Here is a 13,604-nt window from a genome sequence, read left to right as displayed (position 1 = left end):
TCTGTTCTTTGAAAACTGTAATATAAAAAAAAATTCTGTAACATATTTTTGTCATGCTATTTATATTTTTTCTTTTACAGTAGACAATACAATTTCAAATTATACCAAAATTATATGAGCTTACTAGGCATCAATATTTGATATATTCTAATAGCACTGTACATAGGACTTGCTTATTTGTGCATCGGATACTTTTAAAACATGTCTACCAGCCAGATATAGGATTAAAATTATCATAGGAAGTTGTAGATTTACAGAAAATTCTTATTAAAAATATTACGAACGAGTACTATATGTTCACATTTATTCCTCAGAAAACATCAGAATAACAGACAGGTAACAAATATTGTTGATATCATACTTTTAACAATAAGGAACAATATTTTCCCTTGAATGATTCTCCACATCGGAAGTATACTGAAATGAAAACATTCATGTTTTACTGGATATTATTATTTTATACCCACACTTAATACACGATGACATCGGCAGCAAATAGAATAATACATTATTGTTCAGGGAAGCAGTCTTTTTATGGATGTCTACTGACAAAGAAGTGAGGGGCGCAAATAACAGATCTTTTCAAACCTTATATTGTTCTCGTATGCTGATGCCATATCAAATGTACATTAAAATTGTCTAACTGATTAATTCTAAAACTTAACAAATATTCTAAATTAATGTTTAAGCAAAAACACCATTCATTGCTATGCACTTGAAAATAGTGACATTAAATAAATATACAATTAGATAGAGAATTATTTATTTCGAAAGAACTTAAGCAGACTTGACTGAAATGCTTAGTTGCAATACCAGTTATTTAAAATAGCTTCTTGCTCATTTTTTTCTTCAAACATTTTTTTTTCAGTTAATGCATATTATGTATTATTTTGCCTAAATGTTTCTGACGTTCAGAAGATGTCTTTATAACACGTGGTCCGATTCTCGTTTAAATGTAGTGATGTGTTGTAAAACTTTTTTCTTGTGCATTGAGCAATAAAATAGCATTGAATTAAAACTGAACAGTAAAACAGCTCATTGGAAATATAATTACCTCATGTTTAGCTCACAATATTGCATGCTCAGATACCTCTCTGCTACATATTTATTGTGACAGTAATAAGCAACATTATCTGAAATCCTGAGATTTCGTGTAGTTATTTTCTTATATAACATCCTAAAACACACACATGTTTTATCATTTGTTAATGCAGCTTTATGTAGATCACCTGAATCACATTGGAGTAGTTTCATTGATGATTCCGCGATAACGCTATATCTAGGCCTTTTTTCAGAATTATTGTTTCCTACAAGCAAATGTTTCAACCACATTTTCTTTAAAATATAAATTGAATGTGACTTAACAACAAATTTAAAACAAGCAATTGGTAATTATTTATTCTAAAACGTATTATGATGCCTGTTCAAATATACTTCCCATACAAATAACAGTTTGTAAAAACTGGATTTTTAAGCATCTGAATACTAAACTATATCAGACTGAAGGATCTGCTCTATATGCAGTTAGTCAGTGAACTACACAAAATAGAAACTTGCCATATTCTAGACTTAATGTACAAAATGCCTTTTTGTTTTTCTCTTATTTTTATAGTTTACTTTAAGGGTTTTGTTGAAACTAAACTTAACTACAGTAAAGACAGTCTATACGTGGCGATTAAAACCGATGAAACAAATAGAAAAAAAGATCATCCTTAAGCCGTAGAATACTAAAAATAACTAAAACAAAAGTGCAAGGCGATTTATTTTTTGATAGGAACGTTTCTTTACAATCATATTCTTATGCACCTTTTGACTGATTGTAATTTTTAAATATAACTTGTTCCTAGTTTGAATGTGAAATATAACTCGTATACGTAATTTGTAGACTGAAATTTCTATCTGCTCGGTCGCAGTTTTGATAGAAAATTGAACATTTTAATTAATTAAATTATATTTTGTTTTAAACTGTACATCTAACATTAAAACAATGATGTGAAGTAAGGCATTTAAAAGAATGTTAAAACCTTGTGTACGTATACATATTCTCAAAAGTGACTCAGACGCCTTACACTATTTAGAAAAATTATCAAATTTAGTAAAGGTACAATACAAAAACTTGTAAATGTACGATATCAAAGGATTTGAACTATGTTAATCTTATATACGCATGTCTCACAGCTGCAACATTTCTAAACACAGAGATGATAGTTATAACTTCATTATATGTACATACATAAAACATAAAATCCGACAAGAACAAAAACTCAACGGAAGAAAAATAAAATCATAGAAATCCGGAAATTTAGGACTTTTTGTCTATAAATGCTTTTATCAAGTCAATAGGTAGAGGAAATATGATCGTAGAATTTTTTTCAGCAGATATCGAGCTCAATGTCTGCAGATAGCGGAGTTGCAGGGCTGCTGATGATTTAGCCATCACGTCCGCCGCCTCCTTAAGGGCTCTAGAAGCTTTTTGTTCTCCTTCTGCTGCTATTACCTGAAAATTATTTTTAAATAACATGACAAAAGTGTCATTTTAAAGTATAAATTCAAATTGTAAGGAGCAATGTCTATTAATGTATACCGCAGCTCACAAATGTATCAAATAAACTAGAAGGACATGTTGGCCCGAAATCGCTTGTCACAGCTCAGGTAGATAACAATTTCGGTAGAGTGTCATAAAAGAATCATTTCCTCTGAATGACTTTGCTGAAGATTTTGAGTCATATAGGGAAAACTAGGCCCGCTCCCGGCAGCAATGTTTTACCAATCAAGATGAGGCCTGCTGTTTAGGATATGACAATTTGCTAGCGTTACATCTATTTGGCCATTTTATTGACAAATCAGAATATTATAAAAACACAAATGTGTGTTAAAAAGAGAATATTTCTGTGACTTTTTTTCAAAATCGTACCTTTGATTAGCAGTTTCTTACAAGAAGATTTATTTAAGTTTTCATAATATTCATATAAGGAAAGGTAACCATGCCCTCTTTTGACCACGGATTTTGACAAATACCATCAACAGAACAATCTTTAAAGATCACCCCCAAAAAATTTTTATGAAATAATTTTTGTAGTTTTATGGAAGGACTTTATTTTTCAGTTCTCTCTACAGCTGCGTTAAATTATTCTGGCCAAGTTTCATCACTTTCGGCGAAGTTGCTTGAAAGAATATGTCGTTCGCAGAAATTGTCGATTCTGACGTGCGCAGCCCAGACGGACGGACGACGGACAGTAAGTGACCACAACAGCTCATAGTAAGCACAGTGCACTCTTGTAAGCTTAAACCACACAACATGTGGCAACGTTAATACAATGTAAAACAAAAACAAGAGCTGTCTCCATAGGATGACACATGCCCCCGATGGCACTTTGAATGAATAGTTATGGCCGATGTTAGAGTTTAGGACCTTTGACCTACGGACCTGGGTCTTGCGCGCGACACGTCGTCTTACTGTGGTACACATTCATGCCCAATAATTTTAAAATCCATGCATGAATGACAAAGATATGGACCGGACACGCCCATCAATGCACTATCATGAAATATGACCTTTAACGTCTAAGTGTGACCTTGACCTTTGAGCTACGGATCTGGGTCTTGCGCGCGACACGTCGTCTTACTGTGGTACACATTCATGCCAAGTTATTTGAAAATCCATCCATGGATGACAAAGATATGGACCGGACACGAATGCACTATCATGAAAAATGACCTTTAACGTCTAAGTGTGACCTTGACCTTTGAGCTACGGACCTGGGTCTTGCGCGCGACACGTCGTCTTACTGTGGTACACATTCATGCCAAGTTATTTGAAAATCCATCCATCGATGACAAAGATATGGACCGGACACGAATGCACTATCATGAAAAATGACCTTTAACGTCTAAGTGTGACCTTGACCTTTGAGCTACGGACCTGGGTCTTGCGCGCGACACGTCGTCTTACTGTGGTACACATTCATGCCAAGTTATTTAAAAATCCATCCATCGATGACAAAGATATGGACCGGACACGAAAATTGCGGACAGACTGACAGACCGACAGACGGTTCAAAAACTACATGCCTCCCTTCACACTGGCCATAGCTTTATCAGATCAAGTGGTTCCAACGTTGTTTGAGCGGTGAATTTTACGCCGATCAGATGGAGAAATATGGCCGATACTACAAATTTCCGGTATTGTAAGTATGATTTAAAGGAATTTCTATCCGTTAAATAACGAATCAAATGAAAACGATGGGTGCACCAGGAGCGCAAATGTGTCTATGTTTTAGCACATGTGTCCATTTAGCTGAGATTTGTGCCGTTTATTCAAACACTTCTGTACAGTCCGGCGGGGGAAGGAGATTTTTGACAGTTTTTGACCATATCGCCTCAAATATAGTGTTTATCGGGAACAAGTAACTGTTAAAATGCTTTTTATGTAAAGGGCTACCTCTTAAAACAAAGCGTTTATATTTTCATAGAATTATTCAGGAATCGCCCGAAAACCTAATGCAACGCCGTTTCGAGTGGGTCGCTATGCAACGCAATCAAGTGGATACCGTTCTGTGTCTTACTTGCGAAGTCTTATCCATCTTAAAAACAGTCATTAAAGCCTAACAATGAATAAATTTAGAGAGTTTTATATCATTATAATGATCCAACCATTTCTAATATATTGTACTTTTACATTTTTTATGCTCGCTTAACATTTAACATATTTTGCGGACATTGTCAAAAACATCAACACAAAAACATAAAGCAAGGATGAACATCGAACAATATCATTAAGTAAATAATAGTAATAGTTCGTAAAAACAAGAACCAGTTCAAGGATATTTATCTCCTCCACGAATGGTACTGGACAGCATACCAAAAGCGGGTTGACTCTTTCAATCAGTATAGTTAACGTTGGTTACTTTTAGTCCCTTAAAACCAATACATGGCGATTTCATTACTGATTTGTTGTGCAATTAAGCTGTTCATACAAAATAAATAAAATTTGGTCCATGATAAAAGTATTGATTAGTTGTTTGTATATATTTTCATTCATATACCTGGTGAAACGTTCATTTATTTCAGAGAGATAAATCACAGAGAACGTTAAAATTGGCTAGGGAAAAGACAAGTTTTATTTGACTTCCATAAAACAGAAACGACGTAATAAAACTTTATGGTCGCCGTTCAAAAAATGAAAATACGAATGAAATACAGACACCAATGAAAAAAAAACGGACCAGTAATACTAATAGAGACGTTTCACCAAGCAAACGATTTAGAGCGTTTGCTCCATGTCCTCAAAGTGAAATAAAAAAAACACACACACACAAAAAACGAAAAGACTGCTAACTCCAACTTCAAGCACCAAAATATCAAGAAAAAACCTGTTCTGAATAAGGTATTAGAAGAAAGAGTTTTATCTGATGAAATGTTTGAAGAATTAACAGAGGAAGAGACAGATTTTTTTGACATTGCAAGCGACAAGGCGACAACTTTCTGAAGCAAAAGATACATTATTTTACAATATTTCTAACTCTTATCAAATCGAATAAGTACCCGTTGGCAAACATCGCTTTTCTTTTTTAGTTAGAGACAGTTAAATAGTACAACTGTGACACGTCTCTCTTAGTATTGCTAGTCCGTTTATTTTCTTTCATTGGTGTCTGTATTTCATTCGTATTTTTGTTTTTGAAAGGCGACCATAGAGGTTTATTACGTCGTTTCTGTTTTACTGAGGACAAATAAAATATTGCCTTTTTCCTGGCCAATTTTAACGTTCTCTGTGATTTATCTCTCTGAAAATAAATGAACGCTACACCAGGAATATGAATGAAGATATGTACAAACAACTAATCAATACTTTTATCATGGACCAAATTTTATTATTTTGTATGAACAGATTAAATGCACAACAAATCAGTAATGAAATCGCAATGTATTGGTTTTAAGAGACTAAAAAGTAACCAACTGTAACTATACTGATTTAAAGAGTCAACCCGCTTTTGGTATGCTGTTCAGTACCATTCGTGGAGGAGATAAATATCCGTGTACTGGTTCTTGTTTTTACGAACTATTACTATTATTTACTTAATGATATTGTTCGATGTTCATCCTTGCTTTATGTTTTTGTGTTGATGTTTTTGACAATGTTCGCAAAATATGTTAAATGTTAAGCGAGCATAAAAATGTAAAAGTACATATATTAGAAATGGTGAGATCATTATAATGATATAAAACTCTCTAAATTTATTCATTGTTAGGCTTTAATGACTGTTTTGAAGACGGATAAGACTTCGCAAGTAAGACACAGAACGGTATCCACTTGATTGCGTTGCATAGCGACCCACTCGAAACGGCGTTGCATAAGGTTTTCGGGCGATTTTTCAGAAACAACCCTGAAATATTCTATGAAAATATAAACGCTTTGTTTAAAGAGGTAGCCCTTTACATAAAAAGTGTTTTAACAGTTACTTGTTCCCGATAAACACTATATTTGAGGCGATATGGTCAAAAACTGTCAAAAATCTCCTTCCCCCGCCGGACTGTACAGAAGTGTTTGAATAAACGGCACAAATCTCAGCTAAATGGACACATGTGCTTAAACATAGACACATTTGCGCTCCAGGTGCACCCATCGTTTTCATTTGATTCGTTATTTAACGGATAGAAATTCCTTTAAATCATACTTACAATACCGGAAATTTGTAGTATCGGCCATATTTCTCCATCTGATCGGCGTAAAATTCACCGCTCAAACAACGTTGGAACCACTTGATCTGATAAAGCTATGGCCAGTGTGTCCCTTCGGGGGCATAAAAAATCAGTATAATTCAAGTTCATATATCATCAGCGTGATGTCAGTTGTGGTGTTCCGTTAGGGCCAGCGCCTGCTCCCTAGGAATGCGTAGTGCAAATGTACGATGGTATGATCATGCGTCCTAAATTTAAAAAAAAGGAGCTGAATTGTATGGGAAAAAATGTATTGAGATGTTCAAAAATTGTGTAACGGTTAGTTGACAATATGTAGTTTACGGTCAATATGCCTTTGATAACTTTGAGTAACTCAGCAACGGTAGAAATTTTAGTTACGTTTGTGATCAATAATTTATACACATATTAAGAAACAAGAGGACCATAATGGTCCTGAATCGCTCACCTGTCCCCACATGACCCAGTTTTGAACTGAGTATGATGTCATTTTTTTCTATTATTTGACATAGTGACCTAGTTTTTGAGCTCATGTGACCCAGTTTTGAACTTGACATAGATATCATCAAGATAAAAATTCTGACCAATTTTCATGAAGATCCATTGAAAAATATGGCCTCTAGAGAGGTCACAAGGTTTTTCTATTATTTGACCTAATGACCTAGTTTTTGAAAGCATGTGACCCAGTTTTGAACTTGACCTAGACATCATCAAGGTGAACATTCTCAACAATTTTCATGAAGATCTCATGAAAAATATGGCCTCTAGAGGTTTTTCTATTTTTAGATCTACTGACCTAGTTTTTTACCGCAGTTGACCCAGTTTCAAACTTGACCTAGATATCATCAAAATGAATATTCAGACAAACTTTCATACAGATCGCATGAAAAATATGGCCTCTAGAGAGGTCACAAGGTATTTCTATTATTTGACCTACTGACCTAGTTTTTGATGGCACGTGACCCAGTTTCAAACTTGACCTAGATATCATCAAGGTGAACATTCTGACTAACTTTCATGAAGATCCATTGAAAAATATGGCCTCTAGAGAGGTCACAAGGTTTTTCTATTTTTAGACCATCTGACCTAGTTTTGAAGGCACGTGACCCATTTTTCGAACTTGACCCTAGATATCATCAAGGTGAACATTTAGACCAACTTTCTACAAAATCCCATAAAAAATATGGCCTGTAGAGAGGTCACAAGGTTTTTTTTATTATTTGACCTACTGACCTAGTTTTGATGGCACGTGACCCGTTTCAAACTTGACCTAAATATCATAAAAGATAAACATTCTGACTAAGTTTCATGAAGATCCATTGAAAAGTATGGCCTCTAGAGAGGTCACAAGGTTTTTCTATTTTTAGACCTACTGACCTAGTTTTTGACCGCACGTGACCCAGTTTCGAACTTGACCTAGACATCATCAAGATGAACATTCTGACCAACTTTCATAAAGATCCCATGAAAAATGTGACCTCTAGAGTGGTCACAAGCAAAAGTTTACGCACGGACGGACGGACGGACGCACGGACTGACGGACGGACGACGGACGGACGCTGCACGATCACAAAAGCTCACCTTGTCACAAAGTGACATGTGAGCTAATAAAAAAGTAGAACATTGTACTAAGGCATCCCCTTCCATCACATCCTTTCTGAAAAACTAAATTTGAATGTTTTACCTTAGCACGAGCTTCACGTGCGGCCTCTGCCTCGGCAGCCATGGCTCTCTGTAGCTGTACTGGTAGTCTCACATCCTTACTGTCAAAAAGAAAAAGACAAACGCATTTATTATAACACTGTAGTTCCTAAGATCCATAATTCCACACAAAAAATCAAGGAATACAGACTAAATTAAGTATAATATGGATTAGAGCGGAACAGTCTTGACCGCTAGACTATCTGAACTGAACTGTTATTTTTCTACTGTGAAATATGTAGTTCTGTCAAATATGTGTTCACTAGATAGTCATTTTCCCAACCTCGTCATTCCTTTCATGTGGAAGTTATTACCAGTTTTATTTTCAGATTTATTGGCATATCGACATATAAAATATACTTTTGGCCATTTACAAATATACCGTAAAATACAAAAATAAACATCAATGAAAATATGCGTTCTAAATCTTTTTAAAATCTAAGGCTTCAAGAAGACATTAAAATAATTTCAAAATAAAAACATACATAAAAAGTTTATTGTCTGTAGAATACTTCAATAGGATAATAAATATTCTCAAAATATGAATAAAGTGGCTACAGGGAAAAGAATAAGATACTATCACAGGTTTTTGCTTATTTTATTCAGTAACTATATGCCGTAAACAGAGACTGATAGTGATTTTTTTAATCGCCCAAAGGGAACATTAATTCTTCACTTTAGATAAATAATTTTTATATCTTTGTAAAGAGAAAAGAATGACGAACACTTCAATAGATAATAAATATTGTGTGTTCATTCTAATTAAAACAATATTTGTTCAAACTTTTTTTTCCTTCTTTGTTTCTATTGGGAAAAAATCAAACCCGATAAAAATCGATATCGCACTGCCAGGTGATTTCAAGAGGGATACTTTTACCGATAAGACGACAAATTTTACCTAATTGTTGATCATGAGAGTTTTTTTAGAATTATGAACATCTGTAAGTTTTCCTTCCTTTGCTGCGAAGAAGAATGATGATTATGACTGTATTTCTTTAAATGTTGCTATTGATTTAAAATTTGAGATTACCTATGTATATAACATATACACTTTATCTTACATATACTTCTTGTAACATAGATTTTAGAATAGTTCAATTGTTTCACATAAATAATTCAAACTTATATGTATTACTCAAAAACATTTATTTTAGGAACGGGTCACTTCAACATACTGGTGGTGCAGTGCAGCAGGTTGCACACGACATAACGTGATTGAAAAGGATGCCAGATCGTACTGCAATCATTCCCCTTTCTACAACAGCATTTCAAATATCAAAACAAGTTCCCTAGATATTGCGTTATTATAAACATTACATTAGAAACCCACATATTTCCATTTTTTGTTAAACTGCACCACCCTTTACAGTCATACCCTTCGAGTAACTCGATTAGGTCCCCACCTCGGTATAGCCTTTCAGTATATATACCTTATGACTAACATGAAATATCACATCCATTGTAACATCTGCTTTTATAACTGTTGTGGAAAGGTTTAACCTTTACCTTTTGTAAGAAGATTTCAGTAATTTGTGTTTAATACTTTTTCTTCTTCTTACGTTGCTTTGCATCGTCTGCCCTGGCAGAGCAATGCACCTATCAAATAAGTAAAAATTTTACACAAACATCATATGAATATTGTGATCCCGAGAAATATAATATAGGGATAACTCGTGTTTTTTCGTGTTATAACATCTGCAGAATGCCGAGGGATTGGTTGGTATGAGCGATTCCCGAGGGATTCCGAAGATGTAATACCACGAAATGAACATGCGCTAACGCTATTTTAGCCACACCGGGGCCATATTGCGTTTACAATTTGCCAAGGAACGCGCATACATGTATATAAAAAGGTGTTTTAACAGCACGTGAGCGCGAATTAACACACCTTTTCTTTCCTGTTAAAACACACCCGAAAAGTGACAAGAACAGCAGTTTTATGCTCGGATGTCAAATCCACTTTCGAGCTACCAATTATTGTATAGGAACTTTACATAGAGATATGCACGTGGAGAATAATAGCGTAAAATGTGTACCGAAATTAACGCTGTTACGACCACAGTCACTCTGCGACAGGGCAAAGACGCCGTGTTGACTATCCGTCGTGAATTGACCGTTGACCGATATTTAACCTATCTGAATTCTTTACATATACTATCAACTGCTTCATTAAAATACTCAGAATTTGTCGATTGTAATAAAATAAAGACAAGGCATTCTATTGCCTATCACAAATATTTATATAACAATCGGTTCTACACATATAAAGGTATCGGTTCAAAAATAAGATATTCGATGAGGATTATGTTAAAAGTGAGATAATCAGAGCGTGACAGAAAAACAGTTTCTATTAGCTTTCAGAATTATACACGTTTTTACAGAGATAAATACCGGTATGAAAAAAACATACATACTTCACCTTATATATCATTCTTATATAAAACCCCACAAGATATAACAGCCTATCCAGTGTACAACCTATATAGGACTTAAATAAATGAACTACAGACTACATACGATTCAAAAATTTGACAAAAGGTATCATGCTGCAAAATCATTTAAGCTAAGTCATTGTCTGTAAACGTCAGAAGTACTTAAAATTACTTTTAGATCTATATGAATACAATAAAACCCAGCCAGCTGCATAAACTGTTTTTGACATTTTAGTTACAGTTATACAGCATTTATGCAAATTTATCCACTAGGGATTCACAATTTATGTCTCTTTGCTCCAAAAGCTTTCTTTATTGGTTTTACGGTTATGAACTGGTGAAAAAATATATAAAGAAAACTATGCTCTGGAAGTATTTCACAACCTACAACGTCTCATGCAGTCAGTGTAAGACATATATCGTCTGTGTTGGAAATTTACTTTTAATATGGTAAAATCATTTTCTTTCGTCTGGACTACTTCGTTCTCATCTCTTGTTCTGCATTGGTGATGCATTGCTTTAATATTTATACTTAAATTCTTCTGAAGTTAGGCCATATTCCTTTCATTTTTTTGCCTGAGAATTCAGGATTTTGGTCCATCAGGTGTACATAGTAATTAAGCTTATTCCATTACTACAGTTTAAAGGAATTTTGAGGTCGTTTAAATAGTTTTGTTGCCTTTGTTCTTAACAAAAAGAGTAAAGAACAAATGTCTGGACACGTTGGTATTCTGTAGTAAACAGAACGCAAGAGGCTGGCTTGCATGAGTATTTGATGCTACAGAATTATGTCATGTCATCTTTTGATGTAAGACTGCAGTAGTTGTAAGATGATAATAAGCTTTCATTCAACATATTATGTATTCGTAAGGCTTATTTTACAAATATCAGGATTATAAAGATTTGCCAGAGCAAAACAAGAAGACTTGTATTTTCCTTACTGTACTAATATCTATAAATTTTGACATAGCATATAGGTATAGTAGTGGCTAAAGGAATGAAAGGTTTGTTGCACATATCACAGGTTGCCAGTTCAAACCCTTCTGTGGATATAAATTTGCTTAAGTATGAGACATCAATAGGTTATTTATTTTACACCTTGATTTACTTTTATAAGTAACTAATGTAGATTTTAGTAGTCCTTACATCTGTAAAAAAAGACCATCTATGGCTCTACCGGAACGCGCCAGAACGCCAGAAAGATCACATTTTTGTTTGTTGTTTCGTTCCCTCGTTCTGGCGCCCCCGCCAAAACGACATAATGAAGAATTCAACGCGAAAGAACGGCACTTAAAAACGGCGTCCCAAAAAACGTCGTCTTTGCGTTCTGTCGCCCCCGCCAGAACGACGGAACGAAACTACACCAAAAGAGCAAAACGTCGTTCTGGTGGGAGCGTCAGAACGACAGAACGAGGCAACGCCAAATGTGAAAACGTCGTTCTTTCGTTCTGGCGGGGGCACCAATACGAAAGAACGACACTGGCAGAAATCACCATAGTTTTTATCTTCCTACCATAATCCGTCTCATTATTTCACATAAGCGGTGCATTACTAACATTATCTAGTCACACTCATTTTCTCAAAAACAACTTGAATTCTCAACATTACCTACCGCTAATTTCACATATGCGCATTTACACCCTGAACTTTTCCCAAACAGCGAACTGCCCTTTACTTCTGTATGAAAGCATGGAACTACATTTAGCTTATTGATCCTCCGTTATACTAGAAGACCAAAGTAGTCATCTGACATTCCAGAAGTACTATTTTGATATTCACGACCCTAATCATTACTGAAAACTTACATTTCTACTCTCTCCACTTTTATACCCCAGTTATCTGTGGCTTCATCAAGTGTTGACTGAAATAAAAGAAACAGTCCGTGACATTATTCTTATAAAGGAAAATAAGCGTCATTGTGTGTTGGTAATAAAACGTAATACCATTGTTCTTCTAAAAGGTGAAACACACTAAGACTTGGTTATTTAAGTGTTTTTGGAGATGAATAACTCGACAGCTTTGCCCGGTTCCTAAATATTTTAAATTTATCCGTAAGAAAACCTGCCAAATATTTGACCTTTGCTGAGTTTGGTAGAAAAAAAGTTTGAATGAATGTAACAAATTTACTTTTTGGGGGTGCTGGGGGTATCGACTACCGTTACAGTGACACAGTTACAGGTCATACTGCGAATTTTGAGTTACCTTTATCTAAGGACATATTGAGAGATAAGGGGTCATACAGGATGTTCATAACTCAGCATAAAATGTTCCACCTTTAAAAAAAAGATTGTGGATTAATCACCTGCATGCCTTGACTAATACTCTCTCTATCGGACAGTATTTCAGACATGTTTTTGGTTCCAAGGATGTTTCTTAGTGTGGTCTGGGCGAGCAGTCGCGTTGAATGGTGTGCATTCTCTACGTTGGCCACTGACACAGTCGGGTTGGACACACGGTAATATACAACTGCGTCTACAGATACTGTTACACTATCCTTCGTTAAAACCTGAAATATAGTTATTATAGAGATTAAAAGATTACTATTTTATAAATGAAATGGAACATAAATACAGAAAATAATACTAATTTGTTGAAAATCAAAACTATATTAAAGCAATAGAAGCGAACACTCAAAGCCAATCTCAGATATTTTGAATCGGAACATTTTCTGATTGAAACATTAACCATGTATTTACATATCTATTGGGAATTGTTACGGATGAGAAATAAAATCTACATATCTATTGGGAATTGTTACGGATGAGAAATAAAATC

At 34.7% G+C, this 13,604-nt stretch overlaps 1 protein-coding gene across 1 annotated transcript in view; it reads right to left on the bottom strand.

Moving 5' to 3' along the window:
- Positions 1-290: 290 nt before the first annotated feature.
- LOC123554258 (band 7 protein AGAP004871-like) overlaps positions 291-13,604 on the bottom strand; it is an 87,092-nt gene continuing 73,778 nt past the window's right edge. The window contains exons 6-9 of the mRNA XM_053525250.1: positions 13,132-13,335; positions 12,635-12,690; positions 8,381-8,459; positions 291-2,497 (exon numbers count right to left, since the gene is read on the bottom strand). Coding sequence (XP_053381225.1) covers positions 2,303-2,497; positions 8,381-8,459; positions 12,635-12,690; positions 13,132-13,335 — 534 coding nt within the window. The 3' untranslated portion in view covers positions 291-2,302. The remainder of the gene's footprint in view (positions 2,498-8,380; positions 8,460-12,634; positions 12,691-13,131; positions 13,336-13,604) is intronic.

The sequence above is a fragment of the Mercenaria mercenaria genome, chromosome 15 (genome assembly GCF_021730395.1).
Source record: "Mercenaria mercenaria strain notata chromosome 15, MADL_Memer_1, whole genome shotgun sequence".
In the NCBI taxonomy this organism is placed as follows: Eukaryota; Metazoa; Mollusca; class Bivalvia; order Venerida; family Veneridae; genus Mercenaria; species Mercenaria mercenaria.
This window is presented reverse-complemented; position numbering and strand designations above follow the sequence as displayed.